General features: G+C 47.4%; 2 protein-coding genes across 3 annotated transcripts; both read right to left on the minus strand.

Annotated features, from left to right (window-relative positions):
* Positions 1 to 1633: 1633 nt before the first annotated feature.
* Hoga1 (4-hydroxy-2-oxoglutarate aldolase 1) lies at positions 1634 to 27606 on the minus strand. Of its 2 annotated transcripts, XM_027407302.2 has the most exons (7): positions 27102 to 27294; positions 9822 to 9950; positions 9543 to 9670; positions 8736 to 8870; positions 8391 to 8487; positions 6490 to 6623; positions 1634 to 1947 (listed from the first exon to the last, which is right to left on the minus strand). In XM_027407302.2, the coding sequence occupies exons 1-7, from the start codon at positions 27292 to 27294 to the stop codon at positions 1798 to 1800; spliced, it is 966 nt and encodes a 321-aa protein (XP_027263103.1). In that variant the 3' UTR covers positions 1634 to 1797. The 2 variants fall into 2 exon arrangements, with proteins under 2 accessions (XP_027263103.1, XP_027263104.1); XM_027407303.2 differs by lacking the exon at positions 9822 to 9950 and having other exon boundaries at positions 27102 to 27606.
* Positions 20467 to 27714, minus strand: CUNH10orf62 (chromosome unknown C10orf62 homolog). Its single transcript, XM_027407304.2, has 3 exons — positions 27592 to 27714; positions 27102 to 27161; positions 20467 to 22148 (listed from the first exon to the last, which is right to left on the minus strand). The coding sequence occupies exon 3, from the start codon at positions 21698 to 21700 to the stop codon at positions 20759 to 20761; it is 942 nt and encodes a 313-aa protein (XP_027263105.1). The 5' UTR covers positions 21701 to 22148; positions 27102 to 27161; positions 27592 to 27714; the 3' UTR covers positions 20467 to 20758.
* Positions 27715 to 27915: the final 201 nt, after the last annotated feature.

Genomic DNA, 27915 nt, shown 5'->3' on the forward strand with positions numbered 1-27915 from the left:
TCTCTTTGAGTTTGAGATCAGCCTGGACTAGGGTGAGTTCCAGACAGTGGAGTATGACTGTGACAGCCTGACCATGCTTTCTTGTTGGCAGAATGCTGACTTTGGATTAGAAAAACAGTTGAACCCTTGAAGTGGGAGTGGGACTTAATGGGCCATCCTAATGGAGCACGGAACGTGGTGCTGGGAGCAGTGTAGAACCCCGCGAGGGCTCGGGGGAGAATATTATTATTAGTGGCCCAGAGCCTATTCTTGTGATATTTTGTTGAAAAGTGTGGCTGCTTTTGGTCCTTTCGTGAAAAATCTCCCTGAGGCTAAATTGAAGAGTTTTTCTATTAATGGAATTGGCAAAGGAGATTTCAAGGCAGCCTAGTATTGATTGTGTCATGTGGTTATCAGTAACCAGTCTTATGCAGATCTAAGAAAGGGGCAAGCTGAGCATGAGAAAAATATAAAATGTACAGTTTGAGGAGAAACAGAGCACCAGGAAGTGTAATGGAGCTAAGTCAGGGCTCAAGGAGAAGAAAAGTTTAAAGAAAACCCTGGTGCTGATTGGAATAAAGAGAGTGGTGACCTCAAGGCAAGCCTTCACCCTCCAAAGCTTTCAACTTGTGAGACATAACTACACAGGAAAAGCCTACACAGTGACGAAAACCATCAAAACCAGAAAGTTAATGAAAATGTATTTGAACAAGGTGGACAAGTTCCATCCCCATCAAGCAGCAGAACTTGGCAGTTTCAGCCACATGGTTCTGACTTGAGAATCAAGGATACAAGAAAAGCATTGTAGGATTTCCTTCCATACCTAAGGAGAGCCATTGGGGACAGATATGTATGAGAGGTGTCCCCCCATGGAAGCACAGAGAGGCCATTGCATGAAGCTGTGAAACTGAAGCCTGGATGAGTCATGGGATACCTGCTGAGGAGAGCTGCTAACAGGGAGCAGAACCAGTCCAAGAGAGAGTATGTTGTAGTCAACAAAGCTGAAAGGAGTTGGAGATCTGAAGCATGCTTTGACATCAGACATGGAGCTGCAGAGTTTGGAGTTTGTCTAGCTGGCTTTTGGACTTGCTTTGGCCCAGTATTCCCACACTATGCTCCCTTTCCACCCTTTTGGAAAGCTAATGTATATCCTGTGCCATTATATGTCAGAAGTATGTGATCTGCTTTCTGAATTTGATTTTCCAGTGGGTTAGAGTTAAGAGATCACCATGAATCTCAGAAGAGATTTTGAACTTTGGACTTTTAAGCAGTCTTGAGATTGTGATGGACTATGGGAACTTTTGAAATTGGACTAAATGCATTTTGGATTATAATATGGCTATAAACCTATGGGGAGCCAGGGAGTGGAATGTGATGGCTTGAGTAAGAATGGCCCCCATAGGCTCCTACATTTAAATGGTTAGGGAATGGCACTATTTGAAAGAATTAGGATGTATGGCCTTATTGAAGGAAGTGTGTCATTGGAGGTAGGCTTTGAGGTTTTCAAAAGCCCAAGCCAGTCCCAATGGCTTTCTCTTCCTCCTGCCTGTGGATCTAGATGTAGAACTCTGGATCCAGCACCATGTCTGCCTGCACGCCACCATGCTTCCCACCATGACGATAATGGACTAAACCTCTGAAACTGTAAGCCCGCCTCAATTAAATACTTTCCTTTATAAGAGTCACCAGGGTCATGGTGTCTCTTCACAACAATAGAACAGTGACTAAGACAAGCCCTAATTCCTAATGCCTGGCTCCTCTACAGGCTGTGGGAACAGAAGTCCCAAAAGGCTCAGACGAGGTGTCTCCTGCTTGCCATCAGAGCCAGCCATTGTTGCTGAAATCCAAGCGCAGGGCCTCCTCCTCAGTGGGGCTCAGCTCCTGTAAGGGGGCACGACAGGGGCCTCCATAGTAGCCAAACCAGTCCATGGTTTTCTTCAGCCCTGGGATTCCAAAGCGCCGGGTCACCTGAGAAGAAGCACTTGTTAGAAGAGACTGTGTGTGGAGCCCCCACACTTCAGACACATCTACCTGAACCTTGGCATCTGTTACTTCATAAAGTTGGGGTTTCCACCCTCTCATAAAGAACTCCTAATCTGTGGTGTATGTTGCATTGAGAATCCAGATTTGGACACCAGAATTTAGTTAGTTATGGAGAGACTCAGCCTGAATAGGAAGATTCCCTTTTGGGGGTTTAGGAGAAAAACTACTTTAAGGACTTAGACATTATGCTGGCCTGCCCCTGTCACATGGCAGAATGCACTCAGGCAGTACTCTGGTCAGCATGCAGGTGCAAAGAACCCCTTTAAAAGACAGACCCCCACCCACTTATGTTGTCCTTCCTTGCTGTTCCCCTGGGGCAGACAAGACTTTTCCTGGCTCCCTCTTCTCTTCTGTCTTCTGTCTCTGTGTCTCTTTACCTCTTTCCTTCCCCTTCCCTCCCTTTCTAATAAACCTTGACACTTAAACTCTGCCTGGTGTGCTTCTCTCCCGCCTCTGTCAACCTCGCCTGCCATAGAATCCGCCAAGGTGCCCCTCGTGCTTTATCACAACAGCTACTCCAACAAGAAGTGGGGCACAAAATAAACATTAAAAAATAAAAAAATTAAAAAAAGAAGCGGGGCACATAGCCCTCGTGCTGGGATAGAAAGCTGTCCTAGAAGAAGTCAGCAAGGCCTGAGCACCAGAGTCCCACCTGTTCTGTCCCTGCAGCACAGCAGACCTGGTTAGAAAGGAAGGAGACGATTCCATGACAGCCTTGGGCATAGTCCAGATCCTTAGTCCCCAGCATCACCCCCTCCCCCCCACACAGCTCCTCCCTGGACCTATTTAAATGCCTTCACAGAAAATAATATAGCATTAGCCAAAGGAGGTTTGTTGTATGACTGTACTATTTATTATCTGAGCAACTTCTCTTCCCTAGAAAAATTATCTCTAAAGGCTTGCATGTTACAGTTGGGCACCTACAGCTACTGCCACAGTTTAAAATCATACAAGGAATTTTATAGAATAAATAAAGCATTTGGTTTCTTTCCTTTTGTTATAGCAACTGATCAGAAATATTGGAATGAATCTTCAGTGACCTAAAAACTAGGAAAGAACTCATTGCTTAATAAAGCTCCATGGGGCCAGGCATTGGTGGCGCACACCTTTAATCCCAGCACTCGGGAGGTAGAGGCAGGTGGATCTCTGTGAGTTCGAGGCCAGCCTAGTGTCCAGAGTGAGTGCCAGGATAGGCTCCAAAGCTACACAGAGAAACCCTGTCTCAAAAAACCCAAAAAACAAACAAACAAACAAACAAATAAATAAATAAATAAATAAAGCTCCATGGGAGGGGGGGACTTTAGAGGTTCGGGTTTCCTTAAGGGTAAATGTTCAGTGGAGAAATGTTCAGTGGAGAAAGGCTAGGTGAATATTGGGTAAACTGGCTTGCAACTATCCACCACTAGAGGCCAGCCGTCATCAGCAAACAGATGTCTTTCCCACCCATGATGTCTTAACAGCCTGGCTTTAAAAGCCTGAAGCTTTGTAGTTGGCCAAAACCTCCAGAAGAAGATGGAACCACACAGGACCTGGAGAAAACCTTGTTCCTACCGTGGGTGTGGAAGATAGCCTGTGTGCTTCCTCCTGGGCCCTGGGGAAAGGACTAGCTGTTTGGGTGACAAAGACCTTAGACAGTCCTAAATATAGCCTGGGGCAGGAGTCTGGCAGCAGCAGAAGAAGAACATGCCTTGGACAAGAACAGGGCAATAAAGTGACATCAGGCTGCTGTTGGAGTGTCTGAGCCTACAGCTCAGGCAGCAACAACAAGGTGTGCCAGGCATGCCTGAGTGTGTGCCCAGGGCTGGCATAGGAGGGCACAGCCTGAAGGGAGGGACTTCCCATCTTCCCGTGAGGGCAGCCAACACCACTTCCTCTGTAAAGTGAGATGATACCAACACCTCCCGTAGAGATGACTCAAACATCAGAAGACAAAACACCCTTAAAATCACAGCAGCCCCCAAAACTGCTGGAGACACCACCTCCTCCTGTCCTGGCAGAATGCAGGTGTGGGATCCTTCCTTCCTTTGGGTAGATGAGAGTGAGAAAACCAGGCCTCCTCCCCAGGAGAATGGCCAGAGTGTTGAGGGCAGCCCCAGCCTCCCTTAGCTAGAAGACTTCATTTCTACAAGTTCTTAGAACTATTGAGGGTCAATTGGGGGGGGGCTCCATATCTAGGAAGAAGACCCCTTTCCTTCTCAGCTGTCTTTCTAAAACTGAGGAGAAAACCCAAGCTAGGCAGGAAACCTAGAACACACCCACCACTTGCCTCTCATGCAAAACTTAAAAAGCAAAAACACAATCAAGGTACTGTGGGCCTAGTGGCACAGGCCTATCATATTAGCTACTCAGGAGAGAGAGAGAGAGAGAGAGAGAGAGAGAGAGAGAGAGAGAGAGAGAGAGAGAAGAGAGAGAGAGTTGTTTCTAATACTAGCATACTAGCAATGAATATGTAGATAGTGAAATTAAAATACCATTTTCATTTGCCCAAAAAAGCATGAAGTAACTGGATGTGGTAATGCAGGTGAATCTCTGTGAGTTCAAGGCCAGCCTGGTCTACAATGCAAGTTCCAGGACAGTCTCCAAAGCTACACATAGAAACCCTGTCTTAAGAAACAAAAATATCGAACAATGACACAGGGAATGTTGTCATCCCAGAGTGGTCTATGGGTTAACAATTCCCAGTAAGATTTTTTTTGTAGATGTAGACAAAATTATTCTAAAATTAATATAGAAAGACGAAGGAATCAATTACCTCAAGTGATTTTAAGGAAGATAAAAAAAATAGAGGAAGCAGCCTATTACAAGACTTATTTGGACTCTTATGCTGCAGCTAACAATCCAGACTGTGGCACAGTGGAGGTATAGACACACAGATCAATGGAGAAAAGAGAATCCAGAAATAGAGTCTCACAAATCTGCCTCACTGACTTCTGACAAAGGCAGAAAGGCAGTTCAGCAGAGGAAAGAAAACACTCCACAAATGGTTTTGGAGGCAGAGGATATCCATAGGCAAAAAAAAAAAAAAAAAAAAAAAAAAAAAAAGGAACCTTGACCAAAGTCTCAGGCTTTACACAAAAATTAACTCAAAATTGGTCACAAACTTTTATAATGCAACTAGAAAAGTTTTAGAAAGCAAAGTAGGAGAATATATTTGGCAACTAGCGCTGAACAAAGACTTCCTAGGCTTGACATTAATAGTGTGATTCAAGAAAGAAAATATTGGTAACTTTGACTTCAAAAAAATTTTAATTTTTTTCCAAAATTTAAAATTTGATTCATCAAAAGCATGCAAATAAAATGAAAAAGACAAGCTACAAACTAGGGGAAAATATTTACAAGCACACATCCAACAAAGAAGTAGTGTGTAGTTCTTCCAAACTTAACAATTAAGAAAGACATTCACTTAGAAAATGGGCAAGATGCTAGGTGAGGTGGCGCACGCCTTTGATCTCAGCACTGGAGAGGCAGAGACAGGCAGATCTCTGAGTCTGAGTCCAGCCTGGTCTACAGAGTGAGTTCTAGGACAGCCAGGGATGTTACAAAAAAGAAAAAAAATGGATAAGCATCCAGTCAGGACTGAAGGTGGATGGCAAAGTGCACAATGTCTGGTTTTACGTGAGGTTTGAGCACAGTTTCCAGCACCAGAAAGAAAATGGGCTCAGGACAAAAACAGATATCTGAATGACAAGGCTAGACATTCGATGTCCTCAGCTACCAGAAGCATGTGCCACTTCCCAGCTATCGAGAGAGCTGGAAGATAAGAGAGCCTAGCATGCACGCTGGTGAGGATACAGACAGAGAAGGAGATCAATGGACATTCACCTTAATGCAAATACAAAATCAGGACAGTCCCAGATACTCAGGAGGCTGAAGCAGAAGGCTCTCAAGAGCCAACAAGTTCAAATCCAGCCTTGGCAACACAGTGAGATTCTTTCAAAATTGATGGGGAATGTCCTTCTGTATGCTGCGAATGTATGTTTCTCTTATTGGCTGATAATAAAACTGTTTCAGTCAATGGGCAGGCATGATGTAGCTAGGCAGGAAATATAGGTAGGGCTACCACACTAGGAGAGTTCTGGGAAGAGGATCGAAGAAGACAGTGAGTCACCCGAGAGGTGCTGTGTAGCTACCAGGAATGTATGCTGCCCGGGCATTCTCCGGTAAGTCAAGACCATGTGGAGATACATAGATTAATAGAAATGGATAATAATGAAAGAGAGAGCTAGCCAGTAAGAAACCTTAGCCATCCGACACTTGTTTTAGTGCATGTTCAGAGGACATTAACTGGCCCATGTGGGAATTCCAATGAACTCCAGATCTTGAGAACCGACAGGGCTCACTCTTTCTGCAATTGGAGTTTCCTGGAGAGGCCGTAGGGGCTCCCATACTGGGACATTGTCTAAATGGACATTTTGAAAAGGAAGGATTGAGCAGGGACCCCCATGCCAGCCCAGGCTGGGAGCTCACCGCAGTGTTGGGCTCGATGAGGCGGTGCTGCAGTGTCTGGGCAGCTTCCCACTGCCCCGTGAGGCACAGTCTCTCCAGCTGGCACACCTGGGCCCCTAAGACATTGGCCAGGCCGCATATGCCCCCAACAGCTCCTGCTCAAAGGAGACACAAAACATCTGTCAGGGCCACTTACTACAAAGAATCCCAAAGCCTAGGTCCTCGTAGCTTTTTCATTTTGGGAACATAGGATGTAGATTTCTATACTCTCTGGGCCATGTCACAGGCATGCTGTATGTGTCTAGAGTATGTACTTCCAGAGGCAAAGGCTGCCTGTCTGTTCGAAATGAGAAGTCTGCATGCCAGTTGCTGCTCCGAGCCAGTGGTGGGGCAGGGAGCTCAACAGGACAGCCCCTTCACCTACCTCCCACCAACATGTTCCCCCAATAGGATCTTGACACCTTAGGGGCTGGGGAAATAGGAACTGAAGTTCTGAAATCTTATTCCTCCATTAACTGGGCCACCACTGGGGTCAGGAGCTTGGGCATTTCCTCCCCTTGGCTTCATGATGTGACACTCAGCCTTTGAGAGAGATTCTAAAACGAGTTAGGAGTGACACTAAGCATGGTGACTCAAGACCGGAAGAAAGATACCTACTATGGGGCCAGTGAGATGGCTCAGTGGGTAAAAGGTATTTACAATTAAGCCTGAAACCCCAAGTTCAATCCCCAGGACTTAAATGGTAGGAGAGAACAACTTCCCAAAGTTGCCCTTTGACCTCCACGTATGTGCCATTACATATGTGCACCCACATACACATACGCATACGAAATAAATAAGATATGATTTTAAAAAATTTAACAAGAGCAAATTTATTTTAAAACAAAAGATACTCATAGCCAAGCATGGAGATACATGCCTTTAATCCCAGAAGCACTAGGGGAGTAGGGGCAGGTGGATCTCTGTGAGTTCAAAGGTGAGCTTAGACTACAAAGCAAGTTCTAGAATAATTGGGGCTACATAGAAAGACACTGACTGTCTCAAGAAAACAAAAATTACATATTCTGAGTTGGGCACTGTGGCTGATGGGGCTGGCCCTCTAATCTTCAGGTCACTTCATTTCTTAGGGTAAAATGCAGGCCCAGTGAGGGCTGGTGTCTTCACTTGGGTTACTGAGTGCATAAGTGGCATGGTTGAAACCACAGCTCAGGCTGCCCCCACCTCCAGACCCTGTGCCTTCTCCATCTGTATCTCAGGAAAGAGCTACAAATGCCCCTCCCCCACCTTGCACTTTAGAGACGGGATGATGGTAAAGGGAGATGGACCAAAGCTGAAGTCTGCAGAGCCCGAAGGTACTGGAAACCACTCTTGTCTCCCACGGTGCTGAACAATCTACTCAATTTCAGCTTGCCTCTGCTCCTCTGCCCCACCCACCAGGGCTCAATCCCACCTGCACCCAAAGACCCTCTGTCAGAACAAATGAGAGCAGCTGGTCTACGTGGCGTTGCTAGGATGCTGGACTGCAAGAGAATCTGGCAAGACAGCTAGAGCTCCCACATCCCAATCCCCCAGGTCTGACAGTTCATTCTGTCCCATGGTCGGAGGCAGAGGAGAGTGGACTCCTGGCCTAGAGCAGGGGCCTGAGGCCTCTGTTCCAGAGAATGATTTACAGAGTGACATTAGAGGAGCTAATTTTGTCATCGAAGCATGCAATTTGGCATCTCTACAGGCCCATACTGTACTCTTATACCCTCCCCCACTCAAAAGGGTCAAGCCCAAGCACCCAGAGTTGAGACAGCTGCTCCCTGCAGACACAGGCGGGCCCCCACTCCCCACCCCTGCCACCCTGTCTCTCCCAGTAGTCCCAGCATCTGGGTGCATCTTGGTTGGTCAGGACCATTTGAGAGCAGCAGGAGACTTACCCACAGCATAGCTGGCCAGGAGGAAGCCAACTGACCCAGCCAACACCTGGAAATCCTGCTTGCTAGTCTTGTGAACCATTAGCCCAATCCTTGTCACCTATTGCAGCAAACGCAGTGTGAGAGCTGGGTCCAGAGCTCAGCAACCAGCCTGAACAGGCTGGGCATGTGCTGTCAAAATACACCCCAATATCCAGAGAGATGCCCTAAAGTTGAGGCAGTGCCTCGGGGAGCCCACCCAACGAGCATGGGACTGATACAGGTCTCAGAGCTACTCTGGGTTAGAAACTACCATGCTGGAAGCAGAGAAAGAGGAGGTGGTCCTGTCTGGGGGCTGCCGCCACTCACATCGCCACCACTGTCCTTTATGCCAATGATATTCGGGTGCTGAGACAACGTAACCACTGCGTCCACAGGCAGGTCTAGCCCTGTGTTGGCCGGGACATTGTACAACACCACTGGGATTGGAGAAAGATCAGCGACCTGTGGGGCACAGAGAAGAGGAGGAGATGACAAGTGGCTGGGTCTGAGGGGCTGGAGGCTTACCTTCACAGGCCCTGGACATGTCACTGCAGGGCTGTGTGACAGGTCTGCCTCCTGAAGTATGGGTACAATGATGGGAAGTTTCTGAGTGCTGTCTGTACATCAGGCACAGCTTGAAGCTATGTATGCTGCAGATCTTGTATAGCCCTGGAGAAGCACACAAGGCCTTACTCTTCCTGTTTTATTTATTTTCTTTAGATTTATTTTATTATTTTTAAGCATGTGTGCGTGTGTGGGGTATATGCACATGAGTTCTGGCGCTCTTGGAATCCAGATCCCCTAAAACTGGAGTTGAATAGGGTTGCAAGCCACCCAACATGGGTGCCAGGAATTGAACTTAGGCCATCTGTAAGAGCATTGTGAGCTCTTAACCATGGAGCTATCACTCCAGCCCTATTCTTCCTGTTTTAAAGGACACTGATACAGAGAGGTTAGACAAGTGGTCTAATGTCACACAGTTGGTACATGGCATTATACCTTGGTCTTAGAGTGACTATTAACACGATATAGGCTCTCCACTCCACTCCTAGCTTTTCCTTAGGCATGGCCTCCATGTCTGCCAACCTCCTCTTGGTCCCAGGCCTCTAATCCATGCCCACCCCTCCCACCTACCTTGGTGTAGTGGTGAATGAGGGCAGCACTGCTCATGCGGCCACGATAGTAACAAGGAGTCACCACCATGACAGCATCAGCACCGACCTGAGCCATGCTGACGGTCATCTCTACTGTGGCTTGAGTGGCTGCAGCGAGGGAGAGGGGAGAAGGCAAGCAAAGAGGGCCTCAATGGGTCTCAGCAGAGGCAAAACAATAGACAGAACCCAACCCCAGGGCCCAGGAGCCTAGATCCCCCACAGCCCAGCAACCACAGGTCCCAAGGCATTATGTTCTCACACTCGCAGCCAGAGCCGGCTATCAGGAGCTTGTCCTTGGGTATGGCCTGGCGTGCGCGGCTCACCACCTCCAGGCGCTCGATGCTGGTCAGGAATGGAAACTCTCCAGTAGAGCCCTGGATCACGAAGCCTACAACAGAGCCCCATCACTGCAACCCACCCCTTCCCACCCTCTCAGGAATATCAGGGTGTTGGTATTGTGCAGTCCCTAGGGTTTCCTTTCCACTGTGTCTGTCCACCCACCCTTCCCAACCCTGTCCTAACAGATGCACAGCACTGTACCCACCATTTTCCTTTGGGTGAAACACTTTTAGCTGTGCCAGAAAGAACAGTCTAAACATAACCTGCACCCATGGTCCCAGCATGCACAACAACCCTCCCCGTTACCCCCTACTTGGGCTTTCTGCTCCAACTCAGGTGTTTATTGTTCTTTCTCGACTTTATACACTTTCAACATATATACAGTTGAATATATATATTCAACATATATACATGCATAACATCATTTATACTCCAGAGAAATGGGACCGGCTTACGTAATCTGTAGTTTGCTATTTTTGTTTAGCGTTTTGAGTTTGTCTGCAGCAGAACACAAAGCTCTGATTCGCTTGCCCTATTTCTATACACTGTTCAATTGTATGGCTAGACCACACTTTACATCTTTTTTTTTTTTTTTTTCTGCTGCAAATGATGCTGGAACGAACATTTTCTGGAAAGATCATTGGTTATGTCTAGGAATTCCTTTTACATTCCCATAGTTAGGTGTGACAGTCGTGTCTGTGTGTAGCTTCCTGGGTGCCATGCTTCCCATTGTTCAACACACTCCTCACAGCAGGAAGGCTAACTGCTGGTGTTCAGCCATGCCAACTCTGGGTGTCCTCAGAACTAACGTTTGCCAGTTTTCTGTGTCAAAGGTGGTGTCTCATTGCTTTTTTTTTCTTCTTTTGTCACCCTGCTGGTTTGGTTTTGTTTGAGACAGGGTCTCACTATGTAGCATTGGCTGGCTCAGAACTCATAAAGATACATCTGCCTCTGGTATTAAAGGTGTGTGCTAACAGCTTACCCTCCTGCTTTATCAACCATTTGTTTGAGAGGTTTCTAACCCATATCAGTTAATGGTGCCAACATTTTTATTTCTCTGAAAGCCAAGCAGCAGCAACACTCTTGTCAGAACTTGAGGGGAATGAGTGTTAGCAGAATCATCTCTCCTGTGTTTTCCCATTTTCTTTCTTTGCCTTTCTTTGTCTTCTCCATGCCTGTGCTGGTTAACCTCAGTTGTCAATTTAATGAGCTCTGGAGTCACCCAGGAGCCAGGCACTGGGCATGGCTGAAGGGGTTGTTTTGATTAAGTTATCTAAATGACCAGCCCACTGTGGGCAGCACCATTCCCTGGGTTGGAATTCCTGACTGTGTAAAGAGGAGAAACATAGCTGAGCACATGCAGCCTTTGCCTTCTGCTTTCTGATTGTGGGTGCAATGTGACCAGATGCCTCAAGTTCCTGTTCTGTGATACCCACCCCTCCAGGATGGATCATAACCTCAAATATTGAGTCAAAATAAACTCTTCCCCCCTTAAGTTGCTTTTGTCAGTATTAAGTCTCAAACTGTGGGACAGACGGGGCCACCAGTTACTCCCCGAATCCCTCAGTCTCTACCAGTTATGGGGTATGCCAACCCTCTACCCACTTCCCTCTCCATCCCGGGGCTGGGCTATACACCCCCCCCCACCCGCTCTTCCCTATAGAATCCAGTTATTCTGGTTACCTGCCCCTTTCACATTTTGCCTCAGCTGCGGCATCTGGTTCCCTCATCTCCCTTTCCCTTCCTCTCCCCTCTTTCTTCACACGGCTCAGGGTCATGTCCACTCTGAACTCTCCCAGATGTCCCTGCCTCTGGCTTTGTTCTCCCTTTTATCTACAGTAAACTTTTCCCTCTGTCCCACCTAGGAGCAGTCATGGCCTTTTCTTTATATTTCTGTTTTTCATTCAGTCAGGGTATTTTATCAGTGTCAGGAAAGGTAACAAAGACAATGTCCTTCCATTAAAACAAACAAAAAACGAAAACAAAAACCCACATCTGTGCTGGGTGATGGTGGCACACACCTTTAATCCCAACGGGAGGTAGAGGCTGGCTCCAAAGCTACAGAGAAACCCTGTCTCTAAAAAACAAAACAAAACAAACAAACAAACAAACAACAACAAAAAAAACACATCTGTAATCCCAGCACTTGACAGGTGGAAAGTAGTAGAGAATCAAGAGTTCAAGGCCAGCCTGGAGGATACGAGAGACCCTGTCTCAAACAAACAATAAAAATCATAAGTAGTTAGCCAGGCAGTGGTGGTGCATTCCTTTAATTCAGCACTGGGGAGGCAGAGGCAGAGGCAGAGGCAGGTGGATCTCTGAGTTCGAGGCCAGCCTGGTCTACAGATGAGTTCCAGGACAGCCAGAGCTATACAGGGAAACCTTGAGAGAGAGAGAGAGAGAGAGAGAGAGAGAGAGAGAGAGAGAGAGAGAGAGAGAGAGAGAGAATTGCAAGTTGTGTACAATTAGAGCACCCAATACACTAGGATTAGAAAGAAATGGGAATGTGGGGGAAGACAAAGACAATAAAGCTGGGAGAGTATTCGCATACAAAACCCATGCCATACAGCTGTGTGTAACAAGCCATATGTTTAATGGGGAGCTTTCCCAGTAGTCACTGCTAAAAGGGCAATGTAGTCCCTAACGATACCCAGAGCCTGGAAGATAAAAGCAAAGCAGCTGCCCTGAAGAAACACAGAGTTTCCTGGCACTGACACAGTGTGATGTCCACGCAGCTTCACACCACACCATGCTGTTCACAGAAGCATTAGGTTCCACTGCCAGTAGGGCTGCGGGACCCTTCTCGATGGACAGTGACTTGCTTTTCCTTTGTGATACTACAAGGAATATGTTGAAACAATTAGGGTTTGGCTTTCAGCTTGATTATGTCCTGGGGCCAATTCCTCAGGACTGGGAAGGTACAGCCTCTTGTTGTGGGACAGGAGGTTTCACGGGAGTGTCTGACCCCTTTGAAGAAGCTGCTTGCCGGGTGAGGGCTCCCATTTAGCCAACACTGAGCCAACCCTCCGCTGTTTCAAGACCAAGGTCGTGCCACTTCTATTTAGTTGCGGAAGTTATCTGCTACCTCAAGTTGTGACAGGCTTACAATGTGGTCCCTAACCCAGCTATAGTCCCTTCCAAGTCACTCTTAATCTCATACTCAGACAAGCCCCTGACTCCGTAGGTGGATCTCAAAACAGGGCAGGAGGGTCTGTCCTGGGAGGCAGCAGCAGGCCCTATATTCCAGCCTCCTGTGGCAGAGCCTCTCACTCTCACCCCTACCCCCTCATTCCCTCCCACTTCCCCCCTTCCCTCCACTGCCTCCCACCCACCCTACAGAATCAAGGAACTAGACCTATGCCTGACTCCCAATTATGCAGTCTGGGAAGTCATCACACCTTCAAGTCTCCATTTCCTTTTCCATGAAATGTCAAGTCAATTCCAGTCCTACCCGATAGAGTCGAGTCGTTCTAAAGGCTCAGCTAGGAAAATGTCCCACAAATCACTGACATCTGGGACCTGGTGCCAGAAAAGCCCCCTCCTTTACCCTGGCTGCTGTCCAATCACAGCCCCATACATTTGCATCTGTCATATAAAAGGACCCCAGGCACCAAGGGTGAGGGAGCAGCCACAGAGCCTTAGGTGGGATGGCTGGAGCACAGGCTCTTGCCAAAAATCCAGGACCAGCTTTCAGGGTGGCCCTCTCACCAACTGAGTGAGGTCTTGAGAAAATGGCTTAGTCACCAGGCATGGAGGCACACGTATGTGACCCTAGCACTTAGGAAGTCAAGGAGGGAGGATTGTGAATACAAGGCCAGTCTGGGGTATATAGGGAGATCCTATCTCAATAATTTACAAGGAAAAGGGGGAGGGGTGGAGAGATGGCTCAGTGGTTAAAAATCCTTGCCACCCTTCCTGAATACCTGAGCTCAGTTTCTAGAGCCCATGTGGGGCAGTTTGTAACTGCCTATGACCCCACCTCTGGGGGAATCCTGTGCCCTCTTCTCGTCTATAAACACACACACACATATACACACACACAGATGTGTATAAATTATTTTTAAAAAATCGAGAGATAAAAGAAAATGGCTTGCGCTGGAGAGATGGCTCAGAGAGATGGCTTGGAAGAGCACCGACAGCTCTTCCAAGGGTCCTGAGTTCAATTCCCAGCAACCACATGGTGGCTCAAAGCCATCCGTTATGAGATCTGGTGCCCTCCTCTGGTGTGCAGATATACATGGAAGCAGAATGTTGTATACATAACAAATCTTAAAAAAAAAAAATGGCTTACCCAAATCTTAGCTTCCTTAACTGAAAAAATGGAGATACTGGTATTTTTTTCTCAAACAGTGAAGTTAAAATGGGATACTCTTTGTAAAGTACCTATACTGGAGTCTAGTGCTGTGTGGATGCAGTCCTTTTGGAGTTGGAAGAAAGTTCACCTTAAAGCAGGAGTGTGGCTGGCACAGATGGGAGAACCACTCAATTCCCAACCTGAGCCAAAGTCCCTCTCACTGTGGAAGTTGGTCAGGTGGGTGAGGCCTGAGTAGGGTGCTGAGTGGGCCTGGGCTGCACAGGTGACCTGGTGATTTACTGTGGTCAAAAGGAAGCACAGTGTCTCACAGAAAGGGTATCCCAGGTGACTGTCATGGCCCCTTGGTGTCTCATCGTTGCTTCCTCCTCTAAAGTGTGACCCTGGGGTCCCTCTGTGGGTCTCTGAGCACTGACTGAGCCTTTCTCCTCTGAGCCTCCCTTCCCTGTTCCTTTTTTAAAATCATGTTCCCATTGTGCGCTCGCATGCAAAAACATACTTGAAGCCCTTCAGTCTCTCCAAGGAATCAGGCAAGCTTTCTCACCCTGGCCTCTTCTACAAGATGAGAACTGAGAGCAGATGGTCTCCTTCATTCTAAGTTCCACAGCCATTTTTTCTGGCTTTCTCCTTAACCTTCACCCATCTATTAACGTTCTTCTTCCGTCCAGACTGGGGGTGTGTCTTGGACACCACTTGCTTGGTTGTGCAAGGCCCTCGTTGGACGGGCAAGCACCACAAAAGCAATTGTGTCAGGGTTCTCCCGGATTCACTACCACTGCCATTCTGCCTCTGCACAGTAGCTCGTGGAGGGCTTCGAAGCCAGCCAAGACCTCTCGAAATCCTAGAACAGGTGTCTCAAATCCCTATCTCTCTGGGTCCTGCAGCCCATAGCAACTTGCTATCCTACTATGTGCTCTTCTTGCTTGGTCCGGAATCATTCAGTCAGGAACAGTGGCCCTGCTCACAGACTCACTGAGATGGTATTGTCAATCTGCTGTATAAAGCAACTGTCCTGCACCTGCCTCAGGCCTGAGGCAGAACTTTTTCTTTTTTTAATGTGATCCAACTTATAATTTATAATTCTCCCTCTAGGATGAAATGCCTGATAAAATGCTTAAGCAATTTCTCAATGAACTTTAATGGAATTAGGTCTGGATCTGGGAGGCCAGCCACCTCCCAGATGCCTCAGGCCAGACCCTGGTGGCTGTTTAGCTGTTCTTTTCATCAGTCTTAACGGTCACCAGATGGTCTTTCCTCCCCCTAAACACAAATGTCCACACCAAAACCTAAATTTAAGTGGCCTGTCTCTGGGCCATTTTGCTTACAACAGGACTTTGACATGCGCTCACAGATTGTCTACAAGCTTTGGATTTTGAAGATGACAATGAGGAATGTGGATAACATCTTCCTTATAAGCACAAGAAACAGAACCAGGGATTAACATGGATGCTTGAAACACAGTTTTGTCAACCTGAAATATTTTTGAACTCCCAACCCTCCTGCCTCTTCATCTCTGACATGCTAAGAGTGCATTTGAGCACCATAGTGCCTGGCTGAAACTTTTAAAAATATATTCCAAAATTGTGAGCTAATTTGAAACTTTATGTAAGTCTTTGAGTTCATGATTTCATATATCCCAGGTATATGCTCCTTTGTCTTTTCTGAACTGAGGACCAAACCCATGGCCTTGAACATAGCAGCCAGAGCTCAATCGTTGGGCTGTCTCAAGGCCTGTACTTGTATATTTAGTCTTTTCAGATGCCAAATCTCACCACTCTCCTGCTTTTTCTGCAAGCTGTTAGCCTCCAATACTTTCCCCTGGGACTGACCCTTTTTTTTTTTTTCAATTAAATTGTGTTTTTGGCCTGGTGGTGATGGCACATGCTTTTAGTTCTGGCACTTGGGAGGCAGAGACAGGTGGATCTCTGAGTTCGAGGCCAGCCTGGTCTACAAAATGAGTTCCAGGACAGCTCCAAAGAAACTACACAGAGAAACTCTGTCTCGAAAAAAAATTTTTTTTTTTGTCTGTGAGTGGCTGTATATGTGCAGGTACTAGTGTGTGTAGTGTGTGTGTGGGGGGGGGGGTAGGCATTTATGCGGAGGCCAGAGGACAATCTCAATTGCTTTTGTTCATCCTGTTTTTTAAGACAGTCTTTCCCCTAGCCTGGAGCACACTGACTGAGTTAGGCTGGCTGCCAGAAGCCCCAGATCCTGCTGCCTCATTACAATTTGTTTTTTTGTTTTTTTGTTTTTTTTAGACAGGGTTTCTCTGTGTAGCCCTGGCTGTCCTGGAACTTGCTCTGTAGACCAGGCTGGCCTCAAATTCACAGAGATCCGCCTGCCTCTGCCTCCCATGTGCTGGCATTAAAGGCGTGTGCCACCACTGCCTGGTACAAAATTTTATGAAATATTTAAAATATGTAAATATAGCACATTCCTCCAGTAGAACCCCTCCCATTCAGAGGAATTCTTTCTGTTTTCCTTAAGTTTACCTTTATTCTGCTGAAAATTATGTAAATAAAAATTCATATACATTTGGGGCAGTGATATGGTCCAGTGATTCAAAAGCTCTTGCCACCTTTTTGGTGCAAGCGTGATGACCTAAGTTAAATCCCTGGAACCTATGTAAAGGGGGGGAGAAATGACCCCACAAAATTGCCCTCTGGTCTCCCCATGCACATATCAGATGCCAACAGTAAATTTAACACATTTGAAATTTAATTCATGCAAATTTACACTAGCAATGTCCAGAAATTAAATACTTCCCAACTGGCCACCTTTAATGTGTTTATGACCTTAGCTATCCTTAGTGATTTGCCCCAGCGCTCTACGGTCCACAAGGTAACCCCCGGTAAATCCATATCAGACTCAAATCTATGTCAAAGATTTACTTGGAGTCAGGCAGTGACTTGTTGACAAGCAGAAGTGGCTGCTTTATTTGGGGGTATAGGGTCATTTCTTACTCTGAGACCCAGGAGGAAGATTCAGGGAGAATGCTAGACTTACAGGAGGGCAGAAGAAAGGTAGGGTGTGTAGGAAGCCGTTTTCCTGCATTATAATGGTGCCTAAAGACACCAAGATGTAAATTACTTCACAGGCGCTGGGTAATTTCCATTCCTTTGATCTCTGCCTATCCCGTGGCTCATTTTTGCCTGAGGAGCTAAAGCCATTCATAGGGTAACACGTCCCAGGCGGCTGGTCAGCCTTTATAAGGGATGGTTTTCTTAGTTTAGTGTCTCTGCTCTGGGAAGCTTATGCTCTCCTCTCAAGATGCATTAAAGCTTGTCTGCAGAAGGATCCGAGTGTCCCGTGTATGATTTCTTGCTGGCGAGAAATACAGAGCACGCGCGGGACATATGGTGCCGAAACCCGGGAACATGTGAACATCTCCAGCACCGCGGAGACCCCTCTAACGAGGCGGATTCAGAACTGCAGGGTGGTAAATTCGGAGAGGTATGATTTTTCTGGACTTTGGCTTGGGAATGTTGCTATTGTGGGAGGTTAATATAGAGGCTTCTATGCTTTTACTAGGAGCTATTTTGACTTTTCTCACTGTTGAAACAATCTTAAAGAAGTCCAGAATTACATATCAGAAACCGAATGTGGTGAGAGATGGGGCGCGCCTAACAATAAAATATAAGAAAAAAGGACCTCCCGGGGTGTCTAGTGACAAGGGAGTGTATACAGCAACAAATAAGAAAAAAGGACCTCCTGAAATGTCTACTGACAAGGGAGTAAATAATTTGTTAGATGATTCTGTAAATAAGTTTAAAGCTTTAAATCTTGATAGCTCTAATGACTCTAAAAGCTCAAGAGATGGGGTTTTGGAAGGAACAGCTCAGCTGGATGAGGGAGAGACAGAGAAGGAGGGAGAGAAAATAGGAGATAACCGGTCACACCCCGGTAAATTTAGGAGAGATGAGGACTCGAAACCTAGCCTCTGCTCTGCAACGAAACTGGAAGCCTTGGAGCTGAGCAGCTCAGACTCTGAGATTTTAGACTCTAGCAAGGAAGCAGAGCTAGAGAAAGAAGCAGCTCGATACCACCCCGATAGATATCAGCTGCCAAAAATGCCAGCGGGTGTGCTTCCATCAGCACCTCCACTATTTGGTACTGACTCCTTTTTACCATCAGAGGAGCGGAGAAAATTGCAGATGGCTTTCCCAGTCTTTGATAGGGGAAAAAGCCATGCCTGCTATTCAACACTTCTTAAAGGCCTGGAATGCCTGGGGCTTTAAAGCCTCATAAACATTAACGCTGGGGGCCATACCGAGGCCAAGCGTCTCACCTCAAAAACTAAAAGGCCAAAAGGAAATGGTAAAATGAAAAGATATCTTAACTGATTTTTGGAAAGGCCCGGATCCTATTCTCATAAGATCCAGGGGAGCGATATTGTGTTTTCTCACAGGATGAAGAAAATCCCCTATGGATCCCAGAAAGACTCAACCCGAAGAGCCCCTTCAGACCTTCAAAAGTCGAAACTCCACCCTCCCCCCGGGAATTGAGAGCCGCTATTGTTATCCAGATTAACTCCTGCCCTTGGCGGAGAGATTGTCACTGCTTAAGGGGTGGGGGTGGGATTGTTTGATGCAGCCGTTTGCGGATTGCTGTTATTTTTGGCTGGTCTGTGAGAAAAGGGGTGGGGGTGAAATTGTTTGATGCAGCCGCTTGCGGATTGCTGTTACTTTTGACTGGCATGTAAGCTCCAGGGCTCAAACCAAGAGATCACCCAAGCGCTTATATTTTGGCTAAGCAATAGGCCGCCGGCCAGACAGCTCTTGCACACCCGGAGCCTAGGCTCATTGCACAGGGTAGAGTGTCTGGTTTGGGCAGCCCAAAGAAGGATGCTGAGCATAGGCATCACACAGAGTTGCCTATTATACAGGCTTCTCTGGGAGGTACGTTGACCTGCATAAGGGTTACCTGCCCTGAGACTTCCCTTTCCCAAAAAAACGGCAGAGGACAGGTCGAGAGTACTTCGGGTCAAGCTAACAGCCTGATGGTGACTCCCGTACACAGTCTTAATGTTTGATTTTGGGAAGGTACAACCCCTGCCTCTATCCCTCAACATATGGGTGACCTATTTGCTTGTTATAATATAAAGCCTTTTCATTAATTAATAAAAAAAGGGGGATATGTAGGAAGCCGTTTTCCTGCATTATAATGGTGCCTAAAGACGCCAAGATGTAAATTACTTCACAGGCGCTGGGTAATTTCCATTCCTTTGATCTCTGCCTATCCCGTGGCTCATTTTTGCCTGAGGAGCTAAAGCCATTCATAGGGTAACACGTCCCAGGCGGCTGGTCAGCCTTTATAAGGGATGGTTTTCTTAGTTTAGTGTCTCTGCTCTGAGAAGCTTATGCTCTCCTCTCAAGATGCATTAAAGCTTGTCTGCAGAAGGATCCGAGTGTCCCGTGTATGATTTCTTGCTGGCGAGAAATACAGAGCACGCGCGGGACAAGGGTGTGCATGAAGATGTCAGGGGTAAGCTGAGAGGCGAGCCTCGAGAGTGGAAGAGGGCAAGGAGATAGCATTGGGCAGAGACCAGGGGGCTTCGTGGGTTTGTGGGGCAAGCTGAATGTAAAGTCTCTTACTATGTCACCTCAGAGGAATTTTATCTCTGAACCACGGAGATCTTATAGGGCAGAATACATTCCTTATGGCTACAGCTTAACAGGAAGCAAAACATCTACTTCAAAAACCAGAAACATGCCAGGACATGGTGGCACACACCTTTAATCCCAGCACTCTGGAGGCGTTCAAGGTTAGCCTGGCCTACATAGTGAGTTCCAGGACAGCCTGGGCTACATTGTGAGACCCTGTCTCAAGAGAACAAGTGAAAGCCCCAAGTAGTCTGAATATTGGTGGCAGATGCAATAGCCACTGTCACAACTCAAGCAACGGTGACATGACTCAGATGTGTCTCTTACAGTTTTAGAGCTGTGGACACATGGATCCTCATGAATCCCCAGGGACCTGAGATGGCACCAAGAGGATGGGGCCCAAAGTCCTACCTGGATGACTTATGGCTTACTCTGTGATGAAAGCCTGACCCTGGTCCCCTCTCCCCATCACCTGGCTTCATCCTGGTCTCTTGGTAGGCAGGTGGGTTTGAAGCCTCTGGCAGTACTAGTCCCAGTACCTGAAGCCAGGGAAACTGTTATGGTTTTAAGTCTGGTGCAATGAGAGGTCCCCAGCCAAGGCCCACTCCTCCAACCCTGCCCAGAACTCAGATGGACACAGAGCCCCTGGACACAGAGGGCATGTAGGGCTTTATTGGCTCCATTCAGGCATGTGGAGTCAGTGTGGGGCTCATGGCTGCTCCTGTAATCTGCCTCATGTCTTCTCTCGTGGGTCTTCAGGGCCCTTGGGCTATTGTAGCTGCATCCCTTCCTCCCTTCCTCATGATGCCAGCTGGGGCCAGAAGTAGGGATTTGGGTGGCAGCCTCTCACCCTGGACCACATAGGTTTCCCCAGAGAAGAGAAAACAGGCCTGTGTATGTGAGCCAGCCCTGTTGGGGGAAGGGGTACGTGGTTACGTGGCTTCAAGAGTCATAGATTTGTTGGCTGCGGCTGGGCAGACTATGGCTCTGATGGCTTGTGTGACCTGGCTGACCCTGGTGACTCTGGCTGCTTGAGTGACCGGGAAGACCCTGGTAGTTTGAGTGGCTCGACTGACTCTGGTGGTTTGAGTGGCTCGATTGACTCTGGTGGCTTGAGTGGTCCGGATGACACTGGTGGCTTGAGTGGCCCGGATGACTCTGGCGGCTTGGATGACTTGAATAACCCTGGTGGCTCAAGAGACCTGGATGATGACACTGGTGGCTAGCGTGTACAGGATGATTCTGGTTGCTCTGGTGGTTTGAATAGCTGTGCTGGTTTTGATGACCATGGCGACACTGGCTATAGACAGTGCGCGTTTGGTTGGCACCAGCTACGGTGCTTTCCCGGTGAGCGAGGAAATTCCCCTTCAGCTTTATCTCCACCTCCTCCAGAGCCTTCAGCTCTTCTGGGCTGATGTCCTTGGATTCCACATGGCCTCCACGCTGGTAAACCTTGGCGCGTTTTAGCATGGAATTAGCCAGGTGATGTCCCTTGGCATCAATGTCCTTGGCACATGCAGCCACCTCTGCCCATGTTTCATTGTCCATCGATGAGGTCTTTCCTGACTCCCTCTGGGTCTCTTTGGTCACTGAGGTCCCAGATACCTTGTGTTTGCTGGCAAAGGAATCTCGGTGCAGAGCCATGCCCCCTTCTCCATGTGTGGAGGTGAAGGTATCCATGTGGATAGTGGTGCTTGCCTCCACCTGCCTATTTTCACATGAGGGGCCATTGTAGCTGGCATAGTGGTGGGTGGGCAACCTCTCTTCGGAGAGGCGGCTAAAGTGAGATTTGATCCAGCTGTCATTTCCTCGGCAGGATTCGGAAGACCTGACCCCAGAAGACTCTCTGGCTGTCTTCCTTTTCTTCCTCTGAGCCCACAGCATGAGGCCTCCACCTCCTAGCACAGCAAGGACAGTCCCCAGCACCACCTTGCATGATGGTTGCTGGAGGAGCTCTAAGAAGTCCTCCAGGGCCCCAGGCCTCACACAGAGCTAAGAGCACACTGGGAGTGGTGGAGCCCAGATGGTATGGTTCATGCTTGAAAGGGCTCCGGCCCTGCGGGTGTCTGGTGGGTAGGCATCTGCCTCACCCTCCCTAGTATGCCCTCCGACACCTCAGCAATGAACCCCATTGTGAGGAAGGCAGTGGGGGTGGGGTGAGGTGAGGCCACCCCACCACTCAGACCTAGTCTGTTGGGTCTTGTCTCGTCGTCATCTGGTGCCCTCAGTGGAAACTGTCATTTAGCTATGAGGTGCTTCTGCCTTCTGCTTGCAGTACATTCTTCTGCTCTGTCCCTCTTTCCAGTTGTTGGTTTCCCTCATTGTTCCTCATCTAGTGGCCCCCAGAGCACAGAGGATAGTGAGTTAGTTTGGCCATGATAACCTGGGAAACTCTTAGCTGAACTGGCATCTATCCCTGGTCAATATCTCCTGAAGGACCCGTCTCTGCTGTCTGCACAATATATACCATCTCCTGGCTCCATTACAGGGTCCAGAAAGGAAAGGGCCCAGGAAGGAGCTCATTCTGGAACAATATGAGGTCACAATCAAGAGCAGACAAAGCAGTGGGCCGAGAAGGTGGAGTGCATACAGAGGCTCCAGGGCCTGGGGTCATTCCAGGGTAAACTACATCTTGCCTGAGATTTTTTGTTTGTTTGCTTTTTGAGACAATGTTTCTCTGCCTTGGCTGTGCTGGAACTCACTTTGTAAACTAGGCTAGCCTGGAACCCACAGAGATCCACCTGCTTCTGCTTCCCAAGTGCTGGGATTAAGGATGTGCACCACCATGCCCATCTAAGATACAGATTTTTTTTTGCCCCGGTAAATAAGCATCATGAAGTTTTGAGTAGGTGGCTGGCTAACCAGGTTCGCCACAGATTCCTGTACAATCCTGAGTAATTCCTATGTATTTGGGGTCAGAAACAGACCTGGGCTACTGTTTCCTTCATGTAGCACACTCAGAAATGCCTAGATGGTCCTGGTAAAAAGTTGTGTTAAGTACTGGAGAGATGACTCAGAGGTTAAGAGCATTGGCTGCTTTTCCAGAGGTCCTGAGTTCAATTCCCAGCAACCACTTGGTGGCTCACAACTATCCATATGGGATCTGATGACCTCTTCTGGCATGCAAACATACATGCAGACAGAGGATTTATATCCATAAATAAATCTTTAATAAAAAAAAAACCCTGCTATTTGAGGGTCAGAGAGATGGGTGGAACGCACTTGCTATTCTTCTAGGGGACCTGAGTTCCATTTCCAGCCCTTGTCAAGCTGTAACTCTAGCTGCAGTGGATCTGACACCTCTGGCTCCTCTGGTGACTGTACTCAATATGCCCATGCCCACGTGCAAGCACACATACCTACACAAAGTTAAAAATAAAATATTTTTTAAAAGTTGTTACTGGACATGGTGGCGTACACCTTTAACCCCAGCACTCAGAAGGCAAAGGTAGGCAGATCTCTGTGGGTTCAAGGTCAGCCAAATCTACAAAGTGAGTCCTAGGACAGCCAGGGCTATGTAGAAAGTCTGTCTCAACCTCTTATCTCCCTCAAAAACTATTATTTGAAATATTTTCTTTGATCAAGTAATACTTTTATATATACAGAGATTTTTCAGAAGGAGCTGAGTTCCACTCTTCATGCGGAAGAAGTAAGGCACAGCTAGCAGCTTGAAGGGACCTCACCGCTCCAGCCTTGTTGAATATCCCTGTGAGTGTCTACTAGATTCATTGGAAATAACAACTCAAAGTCCATGTATGAGGCTGTTTACAGGGGTGAGTTCAGGGCCACTGGCCCTTCCTAACAACCCCTCCCTCGAGTCCTTTGGCTATAACCTTTTAAAAGTTTTATTTTTATTAAAAAAATTTAAATTAATGGCAGGCGTGGTGTTGCACACCTTTAGTCCCAGGAGTCAGAAGGTAGAGCTAGGTTGATCTCTGTGAGTTTGAGGCCAGCATGGTCTACAGAGTGAGTTCCAGGACAGCTAGAGATACATAGAGAAACCCTGTTCCAAAAAAAATAAAATATAATTACATTACTTCTCTTTCTCTTCCCTTTCCTCTGTCCAACCTTCCCTCTCTCTCCCTGATTCACTCCTTCCCCAATTGTTGGCCTCTTTTTCTTTATTGTTACACATATATGTATAAATACGATAAATACAACCTGCCAACTCCATGTGTACATGATTTCAGGGCTGACCACTTTGTATTGGATAACTAATTTGGGGGTTCATCCCTGGGAGAAGCTAATTCTCCCTCTCTCAGCAGTCATCAGTTAGCTGTAGTTCTCTTTCTAGGGGTGGAGACCCTATGAAATTTCCCCATTCCAAGGTAGCACATCTATTGATATTGTCATTGTTCAGGTCTTGTTTAGGCACACCATGTTTGGTTATGACTTTTATTTTACTTAGTAAAATTTAAAAGCTTAAGGATACAGTAACTTTTTACCCAAGGCCCACTTTTATAACCATAAAACTCTGTGCACCACACTCGAGTCTGTATTGTGCACAACGCCCTATGCTTGCTGTGGTACTAACACCATTTCTGATTTTCTTGGTCTCAGAGGGAGAGCTGCTCCTTCATATGATTGACAAGCTTTTGCAGAGTCTGTAATTCTCTTAACTATCAAAGACATCCCTTATCCACAAATTAAGACCCACGCTCTCTTTCCCAAATAGCTAATGGTGGTTGCTTTTTTTGCTAACCATCAAAAGCAGCCACTGCATAGCTTTGAAATCTTCCTTGTCATTTGTTTTTTGTACTTCAATGGAACTATTTTGGTTTAGAACTGACATGTATTTTCTATATTGCAAACAGAGGGTAAAAATTTTGCATGCTCTTTTCATTATTTATTGTGTGTTTTGTTTGTTTGTTTTTATTATTATTTTATTTTATGTGCATCAGTGCATGTATGTCTGTGTGAGCATGTCAGATGTTGGAGTTACAGACAGTTGTGAGCTGCCATGTGGGTGCTGGGGATTGAACCCAGGTCCTCTGGAAGAGCTGTAAGTGCTCTCAACCACTGAGCTATCTCTCCAGCCCCCTTGTTTGGTTTTTTGAGACAGGGTTTCTCTGTGTAGCCTTGGCTGACCTGGAACTCCCTCTGGGAACCAGGCTGGCCTTGAACTCATAGCGATCTGTCTGCCTCTACCTCCCAAGTGCTGGGATTATAGGCATGTGTTACCACTGATATGATATCAAATATCATATCAAATATGATATTTGATAAGGCATTAACTAATTTGTCTAAAACAATAAAAATGTTTTACATGTTGGGGGGTACAGGTGTCATGGAATGCTCGTGGAGGTCAGGAGATGACTTGCAGAAGTCGGCTATCTTCTTCTACCTTATGTAGGTTCTGGAGGTTGAATTTCAGTCATCAGGCTTGGCAGCAAGAACCCTTACCCAGTGTGTTATCTCACCAGCCCCTTAACTTTTATTTTAAAGGAATACTCTTCATTTAAATAATCAGCACAAATTAGCAATACTTTAAAAATAAAGATAAAAATGACATAGCAGGGCAGTGGTGCATGCCTTTAATCCCAGCACTCAAGAATCAGAGGCAGGTGGATCTCTGAGTTCGAGGCCAGCCTGGTCTACACAGTGAGTTCCAGACAGCCAGGGCTACACAGAGACACTCTGTCTCCAGAAACATAAAAAGGAAGGAAGGAAGGAAGGCAGGAAGGAAGGAAGGAAGGAAGGAAGGAAGGAAGGAAACTCTGTGCTCACAAAAGCACCAAGGGCAAGCTCCCATCTCCTCTTTAGAGGACTTGCTGCCCACTGATGCAAAGTAGCATGTGACAGCTATCTCCACCTGCCCCTTGGACTGCATAGTCTATTCCAGAAAGCAAGAGAAACAGATTTAATGTTTTGGCTGCATGCTGGAGCTGTGACTAGACCCCCTGACTCTGTGTCCTCTATGCCAGCTGTATGGTTGACCATCTTGGGGGAATTATGTTGAACTCCATGCCTGAGAGCCCGAGGGGTTAGTTCCTGTTCTCAATCAAGGAAACTGGATTACAGAGGGGTTGTTATTTCTTAATCGCTATGATAGCCAGAGCAGGAGTCTTCTACCTCCAGACACTGGGCTTTTCCTCTCACAGCCACCAACTTCCTGGTATGTGGTGAACGGAGGAATCATACACCATCAGGAACCCATAAACCAAATCCCTCCCAAAACTGTCCAGGGTATGCCATACTGGTTACTGGAGTTAGGGAAGCAAAAGGAAGATCCAGAGATAATTCTGGAGGTCCCTGTGAACTCCTGGATGTTAGAAACACAGTGGATACAAAAGCCAGTCCTCTGGCCCCTGCACTAGAGTATTCTCGATCCTTAAGCTGAAGCAGAAAGTTCTCTGAAGCTAAGCATTGTCATGCTTTACTTTAAGGAAATCAGGTCTCAGCCTGACTTCAGACCACCATAAGCAAGGTCCAGTAGATGTACTAGCTCTGTTCAGTATGTGTACCCATAGACCATTTATTTGTCCCTTGACAAACACTCCTATCACCTGACTACTGAGGTGGGCTCAGTTGGGCCACCAGTCACTATCACAAAGCAGCTTTGCCACAATGCCACTTGCACTTTTAATAATTATCATCTCAGGAATCAATACCTCCAAATGAACAGCACTCTAGGATTTACACCACGCTTTCACTCACATTCTTCCAGACTCTTCCTCTAGCTACCCCATGTAAAAGCATTATCACTCCCATGTGTCATATGGGAAAGAGGCATAGAGAGCATCCCATAGTAAGGACCATTGGCGGAGCTGTGATTGGAAACTAGAGGTTGCTATCCTAGCTGCTAACCTGTACCTCAGTCAGAGCCACACCATTCTCAAAACCGGTACCCACCAAACAGCATTAGTTGGAACAGTCTTAGAGGGGGATCCAGCAGCTTAGGAGGTGTTAGAATCGGTGGACAGAATGGAGCGTATAATCGGCTAGTTCAAATCTCAGCCCAGCTATGTGTAAACTGAGTGACTTTGGACAGTGACCCCATCTCTCAGATCGGCGTGCAAAACAAGAGGTCAACCAGAGGCGCCAGCATGCTGAGGAGTAGTTCTGCCAGGCAGGCTTGGCAGAACTACCAACAGCCTTCCGATCAGCAGAAGGCCTGGTAGACACGGATGTCCCCATTCACTGTCCCACGTGATCCCCACAATAATCCCGGGAGCTGAGGTGCCTCAGCCCTCCACGGCTGGGGAAACAAAGGTAGGTGAGGCTCTGTCCACGGCGTCACACCTGTGTCCCCTCCCTGGATCTGGCTCCCCAACGGCCCTCTTACCTCGGAAGGGGAAGGCGCTGAGTTTATTCAGGTTCTCTTCCAGTTTCCCGTAGTCTACCTCTGCGGTGGCGGTGAACGGGGTGGTTATGGGTGGGTAGATACCGGCAATGTCTATCTTCTTCCCCTTCGCATTCCTAGACAAGCCCCTGCTCAACCCCTGCCTCATGGAGGCCCACATCTGGGGGCCTAGCATTTCTGCAGGAGGGCTGAGGCCCAGCTGTCTATGGCCACAGGGGAGCTGAGTTGGACTCCGTTTCCCACTGTTAATGATCAACAGACCCAGTTAAAAATTTGTGTCCTCAGCCCACAACTTGGACATCGGGGGAGTGCAGCTTAAGGGCGGGGCCTAGAAGCTCCAGGCAGACTTCTTGGCTGCCGGGAAGCAGTAGGAGAAATGCCACAACTCAGGCCTGAAAGAGAGCTGGCTCCTTGGGCCCTCTTCCCACAGCCCCAAAGCCTGGAGCCACCCCGACCCCAAAACACACACGACCTGGATCTCCAGGCTGGTCTGAGCCTGACGGAGTGATTGGCTGAGCTGGCCTGGCCCTGATCCACAGTAGCCAGCCGTTGGTTGCTCAAGAATCAGCAGTGAAAAACCACGCCTCCTGTCTACCAGGCTTCTGCCAGGCCGCTGTGTGTTAATCCCTCTGCTGGCCACACACAGACACACACCTCCAAAGAACAGTCTTGGAGATGGAGGGCAGAGGACCAATATACCACAGAGTAGAATATATCACAATCCTGGCCCTAGGGATTAGGGAAGAAAAGTAGGATGATGCGGACAAAGCAAGGCCAGGCCAGAGTAGGGAAACCG

Source organism: Cricetulus griseus, chromosome 3 (genome assembly GCF_003668045.3).
Source record: "Cricetulus griseus strain 17A/GY chromosome 3, alternate assembly CriGri-PICRH-1.0, whole genome shotgun sequence".
NCBI classification, from domain to species: Eukaryota; Metazoa; Chordata; class Mammalia; order Rodentia; family Cricetidae; genus Cricetulus; species Cricetulus griseus.

Bases quoted from the DNA above. Each gene is read 5' to 3' on its own strand.
- CUNH10orf62 (XM_027407304.2), bottom strand. From the start codon at position 21,700: ATGCTGTGGGCTCAGAGGAAGAAAAGGAAGACAGCCAGAGAGTCTTCT.
- Hoga1 (XM_027407302.2), bottom strand. From the start codon at position 27,294: ATGCTAGGCCCCCAGATGTGGGCCTCCATGAGGCAGGGGTTGAGCAGG. The intron at 9,671-9,821 runs GTGAGAACATAA...CCCTCGCTGCAG, and splicing joins AGCCGGCTCTGGCTGCGAGT to CCACTCAAGCCACAGTAGAG. The intron at 1,948-6,489 runs GTGAGCTCCCAG...GCTTCTTCTCAG, and splicing joins TCATCGAGCCCAACACTGCG to GTGACCCGGCGCTTTGGAAT.